The sequence below is a fragment of the Salvelinus fontinalis genome, chromosome 33 (assembly GCF_029448725.1).
Source record: "Salvelinus fontinalis isolate EN_2023a chromosome 33, ASM2944872v1, whole genome shotgun sequence".
Taxonomy (NCBI): domain Eukaryota; kingdom Metazoa; phylum Chordata; class Actinopteri; order Salmoniformes; family Salmonidae; genus Salvelinus; species Salvelinus fontinalis.
The window spans coordinates 48,207,808-48,230,965 of record NC_074697.1 but is presented as its reverse complement, the minus strand read 5'-3'; the positions used below and the strand labels follow the sequence as shown (position 1 = coordinate 48,230,965).

Genomic DNA, 23,158 nt, shown 5'->3' with positions numbered 1-23,158 from the left:
AATGGAATCCTGTGTGTTTCATTTCCTCCCTGCAGAGATGGAGAGAAGAGGCAGGCCCTGGCCCCAGCACCGGCCCCGAAGCTAGATCCCAGCTGCAGACCTCCCGCTCAGCTGACAGACTGCATGTCCAACCCCGAGAAGTATCAAGGAAGATGAGCACAAACTCTGAGTATGCTGTTATCACCTACTCTTAACCAGTGGGGACGGAGAAAGGATAAAAGAGTGAACAAGAGAAAGCAAGTGAGACATGACTGTCACTGTTGTATCTATAACCGTATAGTTGTATCTATAACCGTATAAAAAGTTAAATTAACTGTCATCCAATAAAGTCATACTTTTGTGTCATGTGGTTTCATGTGTAATTTGTTATCGCACTCATGTGTAATTTGTTATCGCGCTCACTCAGTTTGAACCTTTTTCGTTACCGTAGTTAGACTGAGCCTTGTTGCCTAGCAACAAGTATCAACACTCCGGCGTCAACTGTTGCTGATACAAAACAAACGTTTTGCGAAGCTGTTTGAGGCAACAACAAAAAACATTAGCTAAAGGTAATGTAATATTCAATGTTATTTTTATTACTCCATGCAGCAGCCTCCTGCTAGCATTACATCCGATGTTGCACTGCAGAAAGTTAGCCAACTAAAACATTTAAGAAAGTTAGGTAACGTAGTTAGCTAACAAACGTTAATTTCACAACATTAGTTAGTACTTACCAGGATAAAGTTGTCAAAATAAATACATTTTAAAAGTAACATAAAATCCAATATTGCAGTTAATATCTATCTATCCAAATTACTGTAACGCGTTTGCAGACCTGAGTTTGACCAAGGACGATGTCTGTGCCTTTTTCAAACACTCACCTTCGGGTTCCACGTGGGTTTGGCAATATCTTGGAGGGGTTGGCTCGAGAGATCCTGCGAGACCAGCCCAAGGACATCCCCACCTTCGCTGCCCTTTACTTCACTGCTCTTCTCAAAGAGAGAGAAGGTAGCTATATATTTTTTGTAAAGATTATACCAATAATTAATGGGCAGTCAGAATGAAGCTGTACTTTGATGTTAACTTATTGGACTCTATGTCATTTTCTCTTTAGACAGTGGCTTGGACCCCGCAGAGTGGTGTGCCAGGCTTGAGGACAGATTCTACAACAATCATGCGTTCAAGGTCAACTTTCTTTATTCATAAATAGTGATATCAAACTAGAAAAGTACTTTTCCTGAAGAAAATTTGGTGTGCTTGTTTTAAAGTATTTGTGGTTTTGAAACAAGTTATAGTAGTGGTAGTGACAGTAGTAATAATGGTAGTAAAAATGTATTGATTGATTGGCAAATTAGGCTAATTTCTACAAGCAACCAGAGGGGAAGATAACACAAGACCACCATTACTCCACACACAGAGACTCATACAAAGCTCTCCTTCGCCCTCCATTTGAAAAATCTGACCATAATTATATCCTCCTGATTCCTGCTTACAAGGAAAAAATGAAAGCAGGAAGTACCAGTGACTCGCTCAATACAGTGGTCAGATGACGCGGATGCTACGCTACAGGACTGTTTTGCTAGCACAGACTGGAATATGTTCCGGAGTTCATCCAATGGCATTGAGGAGTATACCACCTCAGTCACTGGCTTCATCAATAAGTGCATCGACGACATCATCCCCACAGTGACCGTATGTACATATCCCAACCAGAAGCCATGGATTACAGGCAACATCCGCACCGAGCTAAAGGCTAGAGCTGACGCTTTCAAGGAGCGAGACACTAATCCAGAAGCTTATAAGAAATCCCGCTATGCCCTCAGACGAACCATCAAACAGGCAAAGCTTCAATACAGGACTAAGATTGAATCATACTACACCGGCTCTGACGCTCGTCGGATGGGGCAGGGCTTGCAAACTATTACAGACTACAAAGTGAAACCCAGTCACGAGCTGCCCAGTGACGCGAGCCTACCAGATGGGCTAAATGCCTTTTATGCTTTTTTCGAGGCAAGCAAAACTGAAGCATCCATGTGTAACAGTTTAACTTTAGACCATCCCCTCGCCCCGACACAGGCGCAAACCAGGGACCCTCTGCACACATCAACAACAGTCACCCACGAAGCGTCGTTACCCATCGCTCCACAAAAGTCGCAGCCCTTGCAGAGCAAGGGGAACCACTACTTCTAGGTTTCAGAGCAAGTGACGTAACTGATTGAAACGCTATTAGCGCGTACCTGCTAACTAGCTAGCCATTTCACATCCGTTACACATGAGAGCACCAGCTGTTTTGGACGACTGTGTGATCACGCTCTTTGTAGCCGATGTGAGCAAGACCTTTAAACAGGTCAACATTCACAAGGCCGCGGGACCAGACGGATTACCAGAACGTGTACTCAGAGCACGCGCGGGTCAACTGGCAAGTGTCTTGACTGAAATCTTCAACTTGTCCCTGACCGAGTCTGTAATACCTACATGTTTCAAACAGACCACCATAGTCCCTGTGCCCAAGAAAGCGAAGGTAACCTGCCTAAATGACTACCGTCCTGTAACACTCACGTCGGTAACCATGAAGTACTTTGAAAGACTGGTCATGACTCACATCAACACCATCATCCTGGAAACCCTAGACCCACTCCAATTCGCATACCGCACCAACAGATCCACAGATGACACAATCTCAATCGCACTCCACACTGCCCTTTCCCACGACCCTATCCCACCTGGACAAAAAGAATGCTGTTCATTGACTACAGCTCAGCGTTCATCACGTGCCCACAAAGCTCATCACTAAGCTAAGGACCCTGGTACTACAGTTGAAGTCGGAAGTTTACATACACTTAGGTTGGAGTCATAAAAACTTATTTTTCAACCACTCCACAAATTTCTTGTTAACAAACTATAGTTTTGGCACGTCGGTTAGGACATCTACTTTGTGCATGACATAAGTAATTTTTCCAACAATTGTTTACAGGCAGATTATTTCACGTATAATTCGCTGTATCACAATTCCAGTGGGTCAGAAGTTTACATACACTAAGTTGACTGTGCCTTTTAAACAGCTTGGAAAATTCCAGAAAATGATGTCATGGCTTTAGAAGCTTCTGATAGGCTAATTGACATAATTTAAGTCAATTGGGGGTGTACCTGTGGATGTATTTCAAGGCCTACCTTCAAACTCAGTGCCTCTTTGCTTGACATCATGGGAAAATCAAAAGAAATCAGCCAAGAACTCAAAAATAAAATTGTAGACCTCCACAAGTCTGGTTCATTCTTGGGAGCAATTCCCAAGCGCCTGAATGTACCACGTTCATCTGTACAAACAATAGTACGCAAGTATAAACACGCAGCCGTCACACCGCTCAGGAAGGTGACGTGTTCTGTCTCCTAGAGATGAACGTACTTTGGTGCGGAAAGTGCAAATCAATCCCAGAACAACAGCAAAAAACCTTGTGAATGAAGATGCTGGAGGAAACAGGTACAAAAGTATCTATATCCACAGTAAAACGAGTCCTAAATGGACATAACCTGAAAGGCCGCTCAGCAATGAAGAAACCACTGCTACAAAATCACCATATAAAAGCCAGACTACGGTTTGCAACTGGACATGGGGACAAAGATCGTACTATTTGGAGAAATGTCCTCTGGTCTGATGAAACAAAAATAGAACTGTTTGGCCATAATGATCATCGTTATATTTGGAGAAAAAAGGAGGAGGCTTGCAAACCGAAGGACACCATCCCAACTGTGTAGCACGGGGGTGGCAGCATCATGTTGTGGGGGTGCATTGCTGCAGGAGGGACTGGTGCACTTCGCAAAATAGATGACATGAGGAAGGAAAATTATGTGGATATATTGAAGCAACATCAGTCAGGAAGTTAAAGCTTGGTACCGAATGGGTCTTCCAAATGGACAATGACCCCATGCAAACTTCCAAAGTTGTGGCAAAGTGGCTTAAGGACAAGTCAAGGTATTGGAGTGGCCATCACAAAGCCCTGACCTCACTCTTATAGAACATTTGTGGGCAGAACTGAAGAAGCGTGTGCGAGCAAGGATGCCTACAAACCTGACTCAATTACACCAGCTCTGTCAGGAATGGGCCAAAATTCACCCAAATTATTGGGAAACTTGTGGAAGGCTACCCGAAAACAGTTAAACAATTTGAAGGCAATGCTACCAAATACTAATTGAGTGTATGTAAACTTCTGACCCACTGGAAATGTGATGAAAGAAATAAAAGCTGAAATAAATTCTTCTCTCTACGATTATTCTGACATTTCACATTCTTAAAATAAAGTGGTGATCCTAACTGACCTAAGACAGGGAATTTTTACTAGGATTAAATGTCAGGAATTGTGAAAAACTGAGTTTAAATGTATTTGGCTGAGGTGTATGTAAACTTCAGACTTCAACTGTAAATACCTCCCTTGGCAACTGGATCCTGGACTTCCTGACGGGCCGTCCCCGGATGGTAAGGGTACCAACAAACTAGCATGGTCCAAACACACCAAAACAGTCATGAAGAGGGCACGGAAACACCTTTTCCCCCTCAGGAGTTATACAGCTGCACCATCGCTAGCATCCTGACCGGTTGCATCACCACCTGGTATGGCAACTGCTCGGCATCTGACCGTAAGGCGCTACAGAAGGTAGTGCGTATGGCCCAGTACATCACTGGGGCCAAGCTTCCTGCCATACAGGAACTCTATACTAGGCGGTGTCAGAGGAAGGCCCCAAAAATTGTCAAAGACTCCAGTCACCGAAGTCATAGACTGTTCTCTCTGCTACCGCTGTTTATTATCTATTCATAGTCGCTTTACCCCTACCTACATGTACAAATTACCTCGACTAACCCTAACGTGTACCCCTTACATTGACTCGGTACCGGTACCCCCTGTATATAGCCTCGGTATTATTTTATTGTGGTCCTTTTTTAAATATTTTTTACTTAAATACTTTCTTCACTCTTTTTCTTGAACTGCATTGTTGGCTTGTAAGTAATTATTTCACGGTATACACCTGTTGTGTTCAGCGTATGTGACAAATCAAATTTGATTTAATCGATGTATTGATTGGATAGCATAGCCTGAACATGTGAAAGTTGGATTGGTGTCTTTCGCTTGAACAGTTCAAGAGTTACTGTTAGTGAATAAATTTATGCTAATGTTTGCACGTTTATATAGTTAGAGTTGATAAATGTTTTTAATAATCGGAGGTAAGGATAGCCTAAACATGTAAAAGTTGGTTTGGTGTCTTTAGGTTGAACGGTTCAACAGTTTGTGAGTTATTGTGTGCTAGTTTATGCCCTTTTACTGTATGTAGTTATAGGTAATAAAGGTTTTAGAGAATTTGAAGTTAGGATTTAAGTTAGGATTTACCGTTTTAAAGTTGGTAACCAAGGAGCAGGATCATTTTCAAGAGCAACCAGTGTATTCCTATGGTTCTCATTCAAACCCATGTTAAATGTATGCACATTCTAAATGGTTATAGTATCAAATATCCTTTGACCAGCAATTTAAGTTGGGCCAGTCTGAACATCTCAACGTTGGTTTGGTGTTGATAGCTTAAATGTGTAGGAGGAGATAGGTCTAGCTTCTAGTGTATGGGCCTTTTTTCTTCTTCACTGAAATTCATTTAGGAGCTCATTTAAGTATTGTTATAGTTCAAAAAGTGTAAATGCTATCAAAAATATTTTCTTAAGCATTCTGAATCGGGGCAGTCGTTTAAGCTCTTGAGCAGGCTAAATACATTGAATAATAATATGAGTGTGTAAGAAATCTAGAGTTGTGCTTTTCTCCGTAAGTACACCTAAATATGATACTGGCGGGCCTTTATCAGTATATCATGCTAAATGTTCTATATTCTGCTCAAAACAGAACTCACCGAATCAAGTCAACACCAGTCCAGCTGATGCAACTCTGAAGATTTCGAAGTGAGTCTCATCTCAGTACATTGTCTACACCCAAGGAGAGGGACAGCATCAGACAGTTTTTTTCCACCACATATTTAATTGAAAGAAAAGGACAAGAGAGACCAACAAAAAAATGTTTTTGGCGAGAAAATACATTTGGCTCAATTGTAGTGTTGTCTTATTGATCATTATGAATGATTATTCCAGTTAACATAAGGGTATTTGCCATAGTGACATTTGTTTTTCATGGTGAATTTGCTACGTTGCTTTTGGTTAACAAAGACACACACACAAACCTTGTGGAAAATATAGATAAGGAAAGGAAAAGCACGCCTTTTGCATCCCGTGATGCAAAAACATTGTGCACCAATATTTAACTTTAAAAGCCTGTGATACAGTATTCAATTTAGTTCCCTTTAATATAGACAACATGGAGAATTCAATAAATCCAATTTTGTATATGACTAAAGCCTTGCTAAAGTGCCTAAATTCTGCATTTTGATAACTCTGTCAACCCTGTGTCACTTCTAGGAAGTTTTAACCCACTTAACCCCAACATGTTTAACCGACTTAACCCCAAAGGTTTCACCATAATTGTAAATCCCTAGTTATTGTGTTGCTTTGACAGTCATTTCTGAAGATGATTATTTATTTAATGTGATTAATGATTCATTTACATCTGTCCTTTTAAGGTCAACCCTGTTACGTGAACTGAACTCTCGTTTTAATATGGTGAAACCATTCCTTTAAAAAAATATTTTTTCCAAAAGAAACTTTAAACATGAGTATAATCATAGTGTAAAAGCAGGTGAGCTGGGTCTACACTTTTTGGACATTTTCTGGTGTTTTGTGGTTAAACTGAGCAGGTCGAGCATAACACGTCAACCCTGTTACCCACAGAACGACAGGCAAGAAATGTTTTAACAGTTAAAGTGTTTTTGTAAAGCTTGCATTCAATTGCTACTCCCTGTTGCACACAACACGTTTATTTCCCCCTGTCGCAAGGGGATTTATGGCTGATTTAAGATGATCGTCAACCCTGTTACGTTTTTTTATGACATTGAATATGTGCTCTTTATGACAGAATTATAAATTTTGGTGAAATCAACAACAAAAAATTAAGGACCAAGATACACTTCTCCAAAAGGCACCAAATTGGTGGAACGACCCCAATATCGTTGCCTAAAATACCCCTCTCAATTCCTTAAAGGAAAATACTGACATTAAATCATCACTCCCAAGAACAGTCATCTCCCCACAGTATTTTCTGCAAATGAGAAAGGTTGAGGTACATACGTTAGCTATGGGAAAAGTCTGGAAAAGGTCTGGGTTTTTATGAAGCAGGCAAGCACCCTGATATTCTACGAAATGAGTAAGGGAGCCACAATGTTCACAACCTCAGAAAGACACCAGTTTGAGTCAGAAGATGAGGAGGAGACCATTGTCAAAGGAGTCAGGATGTATAAGGACAGAAAGGTAGATTATTAGAGAAAACATTGACATTCAGTACATTTTAATACTCATTTTATAATACCCATCATTTATATAATTATGTATTAATTCTCAGGGAAAAGGATGAGCTGACTGAATCTCAAACAGAAGACGAAACTAGTCATATTGAGCCAGTTGGGATTCCATCTCCCACAAACTCAAACCTTGATGTCTGTGAAGATGTGCAGGGAACTGAAAGTCAAGGAAAATATGAAATGGTCAATATCACAGATAAAGATGTGGTTTCAATGCAAATATATCCCTCAGAGGTATCAGACAACAAACTCACAGATATGGATGTTAACATGACAAGCAAAGAGATGAATGAAAGAGCTGACAAAGTGGTATGCCTCTCTAAATTTGAGCCCAGTGAGGAAATCTCACTTGGTGGGCTTTCAAATGTGGATGTATGTGCTGAAGAACTGAGGAAGACTGAAGAGGGAGAAGAAGACACTTCTCAGGAAATCAGCACGGGAGATGATGCCATTCTCGGAAGCTCAAACGAAATGAACCTCAGTAGTGAATTTGAACTTACTCAGGAAGTCTCATTCACTGGCCTTTTCAATATAGATGTATGTGCTGAAGAACTAAGAGGGACAAAAGAAAGAGAGGAACAAGGCACTGCAGAGGATGGCCTCAGTGAAGGCTTCAAAGATCAAGATCTTGCTGATGCTCAGGAGAGTTCAATATCGCTCATGGTTGAAATCAGTGGACGATTATCACCACCTCAAACTGAATCCCCTGAACCTATTCTACAGGAAACAACTGACAATTCAGGGGGTGTTCCAGAAGAGGAAGGAATAGAAAATCTAATTGTTTCCACAACATATACTGGGCAAACGCATGAAGTTGCATCCTCCATTGATGATGCCTCCAGAATCTTGTCAGATAATGAAAGTGTTTTAGGTGATGATGAAGAACAAAAGGAGGAAAGTCTTGTTCAGATCAGCACTGAGGAGGTACCTAAAACCCTCAAGGTCAAAATGTATGAACAGCAGCCAGAGGAGGAAGGTTCGGTCGAGGCTTCACAAACTGAGGCAGGACGACCAGATGTTGTGTCGGAGGATGCTGAGGAAGAAACGGGCCTTGTTGGACATGATACTCAAGACTCTGTTGAACCGAACACTAACATCGAAGGGGAAACGGAGGCAGTCACCGCTGAGGCTGAAGCTCAGATAATGGCAATGGAGCATGAGGCTTCTGATATAGAAGTGGAACAAGATTACAAATCTGATTCCAGTGATTCAAGTGACGAAGATGGGGAGAAACTGAGTACGGTGAACGTCCTCACTCCTAATCAACAGGCCTCTCAAATAGAGCAGAAACAAGAGGATGAAACTGATCATGAGAACAAGGATCTAAGTAAGAAGGAAATGGGTGAAGACATCTCTCCGGAGGATTCTACTAAGATGGAAAATAAGCAAGAGAATGATAATCCTTACATCGATGACGCGGAAATGGGGGAAAAATCCATTTCACACGCATATCAACAAGGTCCTTCAAACGAGGTTAGAGCTGCAGAGCTGCAGCAAGAGGACGCTGAGAAAGAGACAGGGGACAGAGCTGAGCAACAGGAGGATACAGACGCGGTGGAGTACAGGGAAACTGAACTAAAAGGACTTGGAAAAGAGGACACAATGACCACGTCTCAGGACACAGACCAAACTGATGACAACCCAGTGCACATGCCAGAGGGAGAAATAAAGGACAGCGTGGACAAGACTTATGACAAGGTAAAGTTAAATGTTTTTATGATTTTTTTCAGAAACATTTATGTATAGTACAGTCATTTACCAACTATCACACAGTATTTAATTTATCCACTGCATGTTTTATATAGTGACACAGGTCAGTTTGCAGAGGTCATAACGGCTAGAAAAGCTGTGTGTCAACTACATCTGATTGTCATTGGGCAAATCCATGTAGCAAGCTGGAATTGTATTATTGTAAAATATAGCACTTTGGTAATACAGTGTACATATAGGTTTGGCATACAGTTTAACCACATTTTTTATGTAAACATCTTCCCTAACAGAGAGTATAGGCAGTATGCTAGTAGTAGCAGCTTATGCAGACTATTCACCTGGTTCAGAACTCTAAAGAAATGTGTCCTTTGCTCCCATTCCTGTCCCAAGTAGCCTGTATTAAAAATAAAACCTTCAAGGACATCTCTGATCAACAACATCGCTCTCTACCTCTCTACTCCGGGTCTCCAGAGAGAGGTGATTGAAAATGTCCCCAAAATAGTTCAGCTTCCTCATGATGACGTGTAGGGACTTGGAATGTCATCCCGAGGTACATTATCTACCATCCGTATTAAGCCGACATATTTCAAGTAGCAATTTTTTTCAGACACAAATCTGTGCGTATTATGGTTGGGCGATATACTGACAGTGTTGTCCATCAACAATGATTACATATACACCGAGTCTACAAACATTAGGAACACTTTCCTAATATTGAGTTGCACGCCCTTTTGCCCTCAGAACAGGCTCAATTTGTCGGGGAATGGACTCTACAACGTTTCACAGGGATGCTGGCCCATGTTGACTCCAACGCTTCCCTCGGTTGTGTCAAGTTGGCTGGATGTCCTTTAGGTGGTGGACCATTCTTGATACACATAGGAAACTGTGACAAACCCAGCAGTGTTGTAGTTATTGACACACTCAAACCGGTGCATCTGGCACCTACTACCATACCCCGTTGAAAGGCACTTAAGTCTTTTGTCTTGCCCATTCACCCCTTTGAATGGCACACATAAACAATCCATATCTCAATTGTCTCAAGGCTTAAAAATCCTTCTTATCCTGTCTGCTCCCCTTCATCTACACCGATTGAAGTGGATTGAACAGTGACATCTATAAGGGATCATAGCTTTCACCTGGATTCACCTGGTCAGTCTATGTCTTCAACCTGGTCTCAGAGCATTTAGTTTTACTCTGTACTTAAATCCGAGAAACTCCATTTCGGTTGATATGGTATGTATTCATTTGTGGATCTCCATCTCCCATTTCATATGATGTGTTACGAATTACGATTCGTATTATATGTTACGAATTTGCAAAACGTTTGATATGTTTTGAATTCTAGCTAGGTGGCTAGGTGGCTAACGTTAAAGGGAAACTGAATGCATTCAACTGAAATGTGTCTTCCGCATTTAACCCAACCCCTCTGAATCAGGGTGGTGCGGGGGGCTGCCATAATCGACATCCACGTCCTCGACGCCGGGGAACAGTGGGTTAATTGCCATGATCAGGGGCAGAACGACATATTTTTACCTTGTCAGCTCGGGGATTTGATCCAGCAACCTTTCGGTTACTGGCCGAATGCTCTAACCACTAGTTAGCTAGCTGGCTAACGTTATCTCGGCTAGGGGTTAGGGTTAAGTTTAGGAGTTAGGTTAAAGAGCTAAGGTTAGGGGAAGGGTTAGCTAAGTAGTTGCAAAGTGGCTAAAAAGAAGTCTATACGCCTAGGCATAGACTATTCTCAAGACAAGACAGCCCGTTCCCCATCAGTTGCAGCTGTCACTTTGCTCCGTCATGTGCGCGCCACACAGACAGACACACACGAACCTGTTCCATGCTGAAGCTACACCAGAAAGGAATATTAGAAAAGGTTTGCCTGCACTTAGCCTCTGCCCAGGCTTTCAACAACATTAGACATGATTCGTCCAGTTGTAACATGCGATTTCTTACTGTAGTCCAATGGTGGTTTGACATCGTCCAAACCTAGTTGCGTGCGTTTGTGCATAGCCTAATATATTCGATCCAAATTTTCAGTGCCAAATTCTGTTTGCTCTTGGTAATTCCAGTCTAAACGATCAATGAGCCCTGAACAAGATTTCTGAGCTAATGAGAATTGCATGATTTGGCCTATTCCCACTGGGCACAGATGTCAATTCAACGTCTATTCCACATTGGTTCAACGTAATTTCATTGAAATGACATGGAAACAATGTTGATTCAACCAATGTGTGCCCAGTGGGTTGTCACCAATAACCCATTTGATATATTTGGGCTGATGTGGTCTTAGGTAGGGAGAGTAGGATTTAGAGGGATGTTACCATGGAAACTTGCACCATCCCTTTCCCCTCTGGGTCTTATCAGGGAAAGTCTGGAAGATGGCGATGCACATGATGAACAACAAACCGATAGTTTGTTAGACAATGCGAATTTATCTGCAGCATATCCATCTCTCTTTCTCACCTTTACATGTAGGCCATCTTCTCTGACCTATACCAAATGTCTTGTCCGGTGATTTTTGTCCACCTTTGTGCTCTTCTTTATTCCCAGGCACATTATGACTGATCTCTAGTCATTTTGTACTGTACTCATTCTTAAGTGGGTTTTGACAGATGAACAAGGTGACAATGAAGGATTCATTTCTAACATAGATCTGTTGATAAGAAGAAGATATTGTCTTATCTCGAAGCTGAAACGAAGCATTACCTGGTGGGTTTTTGAAAGGTAATATATTGACATAATGGGATGAAACAGGGGAGGCAGTCATGTCAGACAGGGACACAGACAAATGGATGTGTTCGCTGTTTCTCGCTCTCTTTTCTGTCTCAGAGGCAATGAGCGGGGGCGCTGGTGGCAGATGGGATCTGAATGATAGAAACGTTTTTAGTTCTCTCTCTAATTGTGTACAACTGAGCAATCATTTATAAACCAGTACTACATGATCATGTCTGTACATTGTGTGCGTGGTTTCTCTTGGGTTTTCCAGTTACGCTTTACTTGAAGGTTACGTGAATTAAGTACGTACAGTACCAGTCAAAATAATGGACACACCTACTCATTCAAGGGTTTTTCTTTCTTTTTTATTATTTTCTACATTGTATAATTATAGTGAAGACATAAAAACTATGAAATAACTTATATGGAATAATGTAGTAAATAAAAATGTGTTAAACAAATCAAAATATATTTTATGTTTGAGATTCTTCGAAGTAGCCACCCTTTGCCTTGATGTTAGCTTTGCACACTCTCTCAACCAGCTTAATGAGGTAGTCACCTGGAATGCATTTAAATTAACTTCTTTGGGACAGGGGGACAGTATTGAGTAGCTTGGATAAAAAGGTGCTCAGAGTAAACTGCCTGCTACTCAGTCCTAAAAGCTAGAATATGCATATAATTGGATAGAAAACACTCATAAGTTTCTAAAACTGTTTGTCTGTGAGTATAACAGAACTCATATGGCAGGCAAAAACCTGAGAAAAAATCCAACCAGGAAGTGGGAAATTTGAGGTTTGTAGTTTTTCAACTCTTTGCCTATCCAAGATACAGTGTAAATTTGGTCTGATTGCACTTCCTAAGGCTTCCACTAGATGTCAACAGTCTTTAGAACCTTGATGCTTCTACTGTGAAGGATGAGGGAATAAGAGCTGATTGAGTCAGGGGTCTGGCATGAGCTGATCATGCGTGCTCACGTGAGAGTTAGCTGCGTTCCATCGCATTTCTACAGACAAAGGAATTCTCCGGTTGAAACATTATTGAAGATTTATGTTAAAAACATCCTAAATATTGATTCTATACTTCGTTTGACATGTTTCTACAAACTGTAATATAACTTTTTGTCTGAACTTTTGCCTGGACTTGCCCGCGCCTCGTGAGTTTGGATTGTGTACTAAACGCGCAAAGAAAAAGGAGGTATTTGGACACAAATGATGGACTTTATGGAACAAATCAAACATTTATTGTGGAACTGGGATTCCTGGGAGTGCATTCTGATGAAGATCATCAAAGGTACGTGAATATTTATAATGCTATTTCTGACTTCTGTTGACTCCACAACATGGCGGATATCTGTATGGCTTGTTTTGTTGTCTGAGCGCTGTACGCGCTGATTATTGCATGGTGTGCTTTTTCGGTAAAGCTTTTTTGAAATCTGACACAGTGGTTGCATTAAGGAGAAGTGGATCTAAAATTCCATTCATAACACTTGTATCTTTTAGCATTGTTTATTATGAGTATTTCTGTAAATTGATGTGGCTCTCTGCAAAATCACCGGATGTTTTGGAACTCCTGAACATAACGCGCCAATGTAAACTGAGATTTTAGGATATAAATATGAACTTTATCGAACAAAACATACATGTATTGTGTAACATGAAGTCCTATGAGTGTCATCTGATGAAGATCATCAAAGGTTAGTGATTCATTTTATCTCTATTTCTGATTTTTGTGATTCCTCTCTTTGGCTGGAAAAATGGCTGTGTTTTTCTGTGAATAGGTGCTGACCTAACATAATCGTTTGGTGTGCTTTCGTCGTAAAGCCTTTTTGAAATCGGACACACACTGTGGCTGGATTTACAACAAGTTTATCTTTAAAATGGTGTAAAATACTTGTATGTTTGAGGAATTTTAATTATGGGATTTCTGTTGTTTTGAATTTGGCGCCCTGCAATTTCACTGGCTGTTGTTGAGGTGGGACGCTAGCATCCCGAATATCCCAGAGAGGTTGTGCCTTGATAAAAGTTAATTGCTGGAATTTCTTTCCTTCTTAATATGTTTGAGCCAATCAGTTGTGTTGTGACAAGGTAGGGGTGGTATACAGAAGATAGCCCTATTTGGTAAAAGACCAAGTCCATATTATGGCAAGAACAGCTCAAATAAGCTAAGAGAAACGACAGTCCATCATTACTTTAAGACATGAAGGTCAGTCAATCTGGAACATTTCAAGAACTTTGAGTTTCTTCAAGTGCAGTCGCGAAACCACCAAACGCTATGATGAAACGGTCTCTCATGAGGACCGCCACAGGAAGGGAAGACCCAGAGACGTATCGGTTGCAGAGGATAAGTTCATTAGAGATACCAGCCTCAGAAATTGCAGTCCAAATAAACGCCTCACAGAGTTCAAGTAACAGACACATCACAACATCAACTGTTCAGAGGAGACTGCGTGAATCAGATCTTCATGGTCGAATTGCTGGGGGGAAAAACACTACTAAAAGACACCAATAATAAGAAGAGACTTGCTTGGGCCAATAAACACGAGCGATGGACATTAGACCGGTGGATATCTCTCTTTTGGTCTGAATCCAAATTTGAGAATTTTGGTTCCAACGGCCGTGTCTTTGTGAGAAGCAGAGTAGGTGAACGGATGCTCTTCGCATGTGTAGTTCCTACCGTGAAGCATGGAGGATGAGGTGTGGGGGTGCTTTGCTGGTGACACTGTCAGTGATTTATTTTTAATTCAAGACACACTTAACCAGCATGGCAACCACAGCATTCTGCAACGATACGCCATCCCATCTGATTTGTGCTTAGTGGGACTATCATTTGTTTTTCAACAGGACAATGACCCAACACACCTCCAGACTGTGTAAGGGCTATTTGTCCAAGAAGCAGAGTGATGGAGTGCTGCATCAGATGACCTGGCCTCCACAATCACCCAACCTGAAGCCAATTGAGATTGTTTGGGATGAGTTGGACCTCAGAGTGAAGGAAAAGCAGCCAACAAGTGCTCAGCATATGTGTGAACTCCTTCAAGTCTGATTGGAAAACATTCCAGGTGAAGCTGGTTGAGAGAAAGCCAAGCGTGTGCTACGCTGTCATCAAGGCAAAGGTGGCTACTTAGAAGAATCTAAAATGTCAAATATATTTTTATTTGTTTAACACTTTTTTGGTTACTACATAATTCTATATTTGTTATTTCATAGTGTTGATGTCTTCACTATTATTCTACAATGTACAAAATAGTAATAATTAAGAAAAACCCTTGAATGAGTAGGTGTGTCCGAACTTTTGACTGGTACTGTATGTGGTATGTTATGTTGAATGTGCCAAATGGTACAGTATGTGGCATGTGCCAAATGGCCAGACACAATGCGCTAATTAATATGGACTTTAGGGTGTCATAACTTACAATTATCACTTAAAAGATTTTTGCAATGTCTGAGACCCTTAGATCAATTTGTAAGTCGCTCTGGATAAGAGCGTCTGCTAAATGACTTAAATGTAAAATGATGACTTTGTCATATACTGTACTTAGGTCAGGTAAGTCTTTGAAGTGAGAGGTACAGTAGGTCTGTGGGAGCACAGCAGGTTATCAACCTTAATGAGACTGGGAAGATAAACCACATGGTTTGTGGGCTTGCAGGAGGTCGTATCACACTCACTCTTTCTCTCTACCCACCCTCTCTCTCACACACTCTATGCAAGCGTATACTAGTGAGCATAAAGTGTCTGTTAGCGGGAACGAGACGTCTCTAGTGGATACACCAGAGAAATCTTTCTCGGTCAACACAGTACAGGCAAAAGGCATTTTAGGTCAGTTCATCCGAAGACTGTGATCGCTCAGATTGCTCATCATGGACTGCCACATTGTGAGTACATGCTTGAAATTAATTGTATTTTGTAAGATATTGAACTTCTATCTAACAAGTAACAATACACAACTATTCCTTTGTTACAGCTTTTTAACAGAATTACAGAGTTGTTATATCATTCTAATTGGGTAATGGATTTATTAAAAGGCTTTTATATATGTGTTGACAGAGCTTTATATTTTAGTAACCCTCAGAAAATAATTTGTTTCCTTGTTATGGTCTTTTGGCTTGCTTGTTTCATTAAGACTCCGACTATCAGCCCTGGAAACTCCAGCTGTCTGATCTACCAGGTGTCCACTGCACCTTGCTTCAGCTTTCTTCACAAAGCGACTTTCTGCCAAATTGGTCCAATAGTATTTGCATATGGATTAGATGAAATGCTTTAAATTGATACTTAGTGAATATCTATGGTAGAACGGTATTGATAGCCATGATGAGTATAGGTTGTTTAAAAGTATGAGTAGGCTGTTAAAAGGATGAGTATGTTTATTTTTGTTCATTGATTGCAAGTCATTTGAGCTTATTGAGATGGTTTAGAGCCTACTGTAGATTAACCCCTTGAGGAGTTAGAAAAACCTCACTCCGGAATGAAAAACACTCCTGTTTTTCTGCTGCTGTAAGATATGCGAATGTTGGCATCCTTTTGAGTTTTGTCTCAATCTCTTCATTCAAAGACTCAATCCATGGACACTTTTACTGACAGTTGTGGCTGCTTTGCGTGATGTGTTGTTGTCTCTACCTTCTTGCCCTTGGTGCTGTTGTCTGTGCCCAACAATGTTTGTACCATGTTTTGTGCTGCTACCCTGTTGTGTTGCTATTATGTTGATGTCATGTGGTGTTGCTTCCTTGCTATGTTCTTGTCTTAGGTCTCTCTTTATGTAGTGTTGTGTTGTCTCTCTTGTCGTGATGTGTGTTTTGTCCTATATTTATATATTTTTTGTTTTTAATCCCAGGCCCCCATCCCCACAGGAGGCCTTTTGCCTTTTGGTAGGCCGTCATTGTAAACAAGAATTTGTTCTTAACTGACTAGCCTAGTTAAATAAAGGTTAAGGAAATAAATAAATAAAAATCCCACTCAGCCGTTAAAGCTAAGCTAATGAATGCTAGCTTTAATGCTATCTGTAATAGTGGGTGGTCACACTCCCACACTAAGGGGTTTCACTGAGGACACTCAAATGCATCTCCATACAGTGCAGTGGGCTTTCTTTGTGTCGCCTATGCACCAAATTGTTAAGAGGGGATGAGCAACTGGTGGGATGCAGCGGACGTGTTTGGATGATTGCTGACAACTATGTCACGGTTCTGTAACCACTTGTGAATAAGGAGATTTCTACCTCACCCACCTATCCACCACTCACCAACCCAGTTTTTTGTATTCTGCCAGTAATAAGCTACATGGTATACAATGGCGCTGTCTTTGTGTCGTGAGAGTGTCAGAGAGAGAGAGAGTCTGAGAGATCTGAAGTTTGAATTCCCTTTATGTTCTTCTCACTCTTGATGGACAGTCTGGCTGACTGTCAACTTTTGAAATCGGGAATCGCAGAGGAACAGAGAGACATATTTATTTTCTGTGCATGGTGTTGAGTGTCAGGTTAAGCCGTTTGGAAACATTGTTTACATAGAAGTTACCCCGTTCCAGCTTAGCAATGGCAGAAGTTCAGGCAATAGGTGTGAGAGAAAAAACTCCAGGAAGATGGAGCTTCTGTTGTAGACTCTAAAGCTCTTGGACCCTTTAGGACCCTGAGGATGCAATAGATGAGGATATTTCACGATCATTGACAACCACAGACAGCCTGATATCCACTGGTGTTGTTCTCAGGTGGATTTAGTCATTTTGGGTCCCAAGGCAGAGGTTAATCTGGGGCTCCTCCTCATGCGACGTTACCTCAACCAAGCCCCCTCCTTAATCACCTAATTTCTCAGATATACTTGTCCTCCTATAGGAAGAATGCAGCCAACCCCAGGAGGAGGAGGACATCATGGACATACCTCTGGACGACCCCGAGGCCAACAAGGCAGCTGCCAAGATCCAGGCTGGCTTCCGTGGTCACATGACCAGGAAGAAGATTAAGCCTGCTGACAAGCCTGAGGGAGAGGAGGAGGAGGAGGTGAGCAGCAGTGGTGAGGCCCTCAACGGCAACCAGGGGGGGACAGGTCAGTAACTCCAGTGTCCCCTGACACGCAAACAGACACACACGTAGACCCAAACCGGTTTAGACTGGTATTGGCCTTGATATCCCCCCAGGACTAATCTGGTGTAGACCTATGTCATCAGTAACAGCTCTGCACAAATTATTGCTGTCTATTCTCAGCTAATAACTTTCACTTTGGACATTGGCTGACAAAACCAATTATGGATCTGATGCTTGTGTCCCTGACGTCCTCTACGTCTTGTACATCCAGCTTTGCACACCAATAACAAAGTAACAGGATGACCATTTTGTGTCCATAGCAATATGACCTGCATTCATTGATCTGTTTTCAACATCAAATGCATACATTGTATGCATAATGCAAGGGGCGTATGAAGGAACACCATTTTAACACAGCTTGAAAGCAATTTAAAAGCCATGCATTATTAACTGGGTCTGTTAAAGGCCCCTAATGAGTTATTTCAGTGTGAGTGATGTGACACACTCCATCCAGTTCTTTAATTACTCTATAAAGGCTGCAGTGCCTGATTGAAACCTACAATTAATGTCTTTATGAAGTGATTAATAATGAATACTCCATTAGTTATATTGTCAAATAGATGGATGCATTCTAATGAGAAATGTTGATCACAACTCAAACGTCTGAGATGGTGTCAGTGCCTATCTAGATGTTCTGAGATAGAATATATTTGAACACTATCTAATCAACACCTTTTGTGGTGAAAATATATTTAGGGCTGAAACTGTAAAGTTTGCACAAATAAATGTTGAAAGGGGTTTGTCACAATATTTTCAGAGTTGAGCTCCAGTACATTTTTTGTCCGTTTGTGTTTAAACATATCAGCTACTGAAATGTGAGTTTTTTGGTGGGTGACTGAAGTCTCGAGAATACTTCCAGGAATCAGAAAGTGTACGTTGCAGCTTATTTCACAAGTTCTGATTCTGGGGGCAGAGCATACAACATTAGTGTGTTACCCATCCGAAAAACAGAATGCATTTGACCTGTTTGTTATCATACAGCAACAGCACATATTATGCAAACAGGTAACCACCACCACTTCACTGGTTCCTCTTTTGTTTAATAAAAAATGGGACAAGACATTGTGTGGAGTTTACAGTGTTTATTGTCAGTTCTATTTGTTGGTGTTCATTCTTGTATTGAGTGTGTGAAAAAATGGGACAGGGGTTAGAATTAGGGATGCACCAATATAACATTTTTGGCCGATATCCAATATTTTCCTTGACGGAAAACCCGATACCGTTAACCAATATTTCAACTTTTTACGGACTTTTTAAGCATTCTAGTACAGTTAAATAGTTGAAACACACATACTGACCGAAAGGTTATTTTGTTGGCATTTACGTAGGAGTGTTCATGTTTCCAAGTTTCAAACATGTTCTCAAATGCCATTAAAATGGCGGCAGCGGTATGAGAATCAGTGCATTCTTGAGCATGCAATACAGCTTTCCTCAGTACGAAATCCTCGTCGACCCACTATGCTGTCAGACTCATAATGCTCATGGGGCTGACATCGCTGGTCCAAATGTCAGTCGTGATGAATGTGAGTTTCAACAATACCGTGTAACTCCGGTAGGGCAACATCTGAAAAATAGCGGCAACTTGGTAGTGTGTACCAGTGCTCGACCAGTCGGCGAAAGCCAACATCATCCACGACAGAGAACAGCTGATTGTCATGGGCAATTAATTCCATTATCTTGGCGTTAAGAAATGTTCTTACTCTTTCAAATGACTGCTCGACTTGCTGACTGCTCAATCCACACAGCATACATTGTGGGCTAGGTTAGGAATGCTGTGTTGCACTTGTAGCTCTATATTTTTTGTGGCGTCATTACGTCATCTACCTACATTATATAGGTATGCACGTCAGCTTTGACATCGGTTTTGGCATTTTTAGCTAATATCAGCCGATTCCGATATGCTTACCGATATCTTGTGCATCCCTTGTTAGAATATGTTCCAGGTCAGGTTGTTTCACCTCTACAGTACTTGAATCGGGTTTAGCCCCAACCTTGAGAAATACCAAGAAACGACTTTCCAAATTAAGCCTTCTCTGAGCCTCACCAACCCCCAACCCAGTTCTTGGTTGCCAAGCATTTTTATATAGCAGTGTTATTTTTAACACCAGGTGCCTTATACCTCTGAGACACACAAGAATTAATGTTCCTTGTCATAGAGGCATCAGCCCGCTAAATCTCCCCCTCCTGGAGTAGACTCTGCTTTTCACTTGGGCTGTTGGCAACACTTCCAATGAATGCAGTCTTTATAATGCATTATAAACTCATTTATTACACCAAATGTTCACAATGCATTCATCATAAGGAGGGTATTTATAGGACGTTTTTCCACCAGGATGAATAAAAACCAATCAAGCCGTTACAGTATGCTTTCAGTACTATCATGCTTATCACAACCTTTCGTGAGAAATCTCAATCGTGCGAGTGTCATTGCGCTGTCGTGGGTCAACATCACTATGGAGTGTGAGCGTGTAATGGCAACGGGAATTCGTCATTCCGTCTGCAGTGCTAAAATCTGCTTCTTCGTCTGTTTTTAGAGTCAGGAGGCTCGGACGGAGTAGAGAGAGATGACACATCTGTGCCGGAACAGTGAAGCCTCTGACCTCGATGAAGAGAAGAAGAAGAAGAAGCATGGCTGTGGCTGTACCTTTTTCTCCTGGAGGAGCAACTTTCTATGTAACACAAAATAGCAGTGTATAATCCAGATTTTTGGGAAGCATCGTTTCATTTGTGAACTCTTTAACACTTTCCTGCTTCCAGCCCCAATTTGTGTGAGCGGTCTTTGACCCAAATTTGCATCTCTCACTGCATGTACTTGTGAAACTTCTGGTAGTATGCTAGTCTAGAAGAAGCTGATAATATGTGTTTTCCCCATGCTAAACAGGGCTAATTTAAGTTGAATATAAAGGTTGTGTACAATTATGCGTTATGAATACACTTCGACCGCTGGAATGCTTGTTTCTGCGTTGTTTCAAGTGCTTGTATAATTACTATTTCATTATTTTTGGCGTACACAATATCGCTAAAAGGGAGGAAGAGACCCTTTGTGGTTATTGTAAGGCATATTATTTAAGTTAATGATTTATTTATTGTTATCTAGATTTGCAGTCTTTAAGTGTCGTGCACCATAATAAATAATTTAATCACTTTCACGTATTGGTCAGCATTACCATTTTCTCCAAATCAGATCGTCCAACACAGTAAGCATGCAGTACAATGTACTATAGTTTATTTGCAGATAGTAGTGATCGTGTATAGTTTTATCCTTAGAGAAATGGAGTCATATCATCTGCTCCTACAGTATGTTTATGGGTACAGAATTTGTGTTTCATATAAAATGCTGACCTAAATCGGGTGTATGGTATTATCATCGGTTTGGAACCGAAATTATATTTCAATCATTTCGTTCTGAACAGAACAATAATTTTTTTCTCTTTCTGTTCTAATGTTCCGACCTGCAAGATGAAGTTCTGAACTGGTTCTTACCCCCAAAAAGTACCAGTTTATGTCGTTCATTTCTGTTTCTTTTTAAACCTCTGAAATCATTATTATTATTTTTTTACATTATCTTGACATTAAATTACTTCAACAATCTGTGAGGCTAAAGCAGCTTGCTATGGAGCGGGTAAGCTATAGTTGTTTTAGCCTAGACAGCCAATAGTGCTTGCGCTCTATCTGCTGCCTACATGCTGACCACACCACTCGTGTCACGTGCGCAAGCGTTATAAAATAAATGTAAAAATACATGTTATTCCATCATTGCACACTGCTCAAGAGCGTCAACGAGCATCTGCGTAGCCAGTCGCTAAAAAATAACTTGGTTCTATTTGTTACACTTGACACGCTGCAAGTCCCGCCTCTCCCATCTCCTCATTGGTTTTTAGGAGCATATATCCATGTGGGTGATTGAAAGATGAACTGAGGTCCACACTCCAGTCCAGTTGGTAGTGGTAATGTACCTTAAAGTTGGTTGCCAACCGCCATATAAAGTCCAAAGAAGAAGAAGAAGCCTGAAGCCTGAAGGAAGAGAGATTACTAGAAACAAACTCAGTTTACTCTTTTATCTGTGGATTAATTGTCGGAGTAGAGGACCTTGTGCATTTCAGGTAAAATAACAACCTAATGTTTAAATCCAAGGACCAATTAGCTAGCAACAGCAAGTTAACTAGCTAAAGTGCCAATTCATGTTTAATGTTTTTTGACCTGTCCCCAAATGAATATAGGTTTCTATGGAGGAACGTTGAATGTCTTTGAACGTCCGAGAGTTGGCTTAAAGTTGGACCAAAGCTAACTAGTTAACATAAACTCACCCCGTTCCGTACAAATGTGCGCAACCGCGACATTCAAACGAGGCTGCAAAGAAAACGAATGGGACTGTAGAGACTGTTGACTTCAAAATCTGTGTGAACTATGTTTCTATTTAAGCGTTGATCGACATGGTAATGGCTCTATAGTATTGGCGAAAAGTTAAAGAAACTGATCCTCCGTTACATCGTGACGTATCATGCCGTAACGTACAGCACGCATAAAGCAACTATTTCTGTCTTACAATCTCTCTCCACCAGGTGTAGCACTTCTCTCATCCTTTAAAAACAAGAAATAGACAGTGACGGGGTAAGGGGGGATACCTAGTCATTTTTTGCGTCATCACTGCAAGCGATCATGACTCTCAAAGCCACTGTTTACTTCTGAAGATCACTTTAGCACCGCCCTAAAAACACGATTCAAATTCGACACAAACCTTCAAATAGGTATGTAATGACACATTATATAAACTCTTTTTAGTATTTTATTTACATTTTAGATGCGATAAGGTGATAAGTTGGACAGGTCGAGTGAAAAAAAGCTGTTTCCCCACACGACATCTCTCCTTCTCACTATCACACATTAGTTTCGCTTCCCCACCTGCCATTTTTTTTAAAGACCCGACGGAGCTCATTGCCTTCTTGAATCATGCAGAAACGGGCAGCGTGGAGGTCTCAGCATGGATTTTGTTGGAAAGGGGAGAAATTGTGCTTTACATGCTATTGACATTACAGTTGATCTGGAAGTATTACGTTTTTTGGGCGCTAAAATAAGGTCAATTGTACGGACCAAGGCGATGTACAAAAGTGAGGGAGTTTACGTTATCTAGCAAGCTTGTGTGGGCAGAGCGGCACCAGAATTAAAAACACGTCTTACCTTTTTGTAGTTAATAAGTCCAATGTGAAACGTGATAACTATAGCATCTGTAACTAGCATTAAAAAAATGAATCC

The 23,158-nt window shown here is 41.0% G+C and overlaps 1 protein-coding gene across 1 annotated transcript; it reads left to right on the top strand.

Moving 5' to 3' along the window:
- The first annotated feature begins 444 nt into the window (after window positions 1-444).
- spa17 (sperm autoantigenic protein 17) lies at window positions 445-21,054 on the top strand. Its single transcript, XM_055896508.1, has 7 exons — window positions 445-548; window positions 813-987; window positions 1,094-1,164; window positions 5,856-5,911; window positions 7,458-9,114; window positions 17,657-17,867; window positions 20,440-21,054. Exons 2-7 carry the CDS (start codon window positions 834-836, stop codon window positions 20,493-20,495), a joined length of 2,205 nt encoding a protein of 734 aa, XP_055752483.1. The 5' UTR covers window positions 445-548; window positions 813-833; the 3' UTR covers window positions 20,496-21,054.
- The last annotated feature ends 2,104 nt before the right edge of the window (window positions 21,055-23,158 follow it).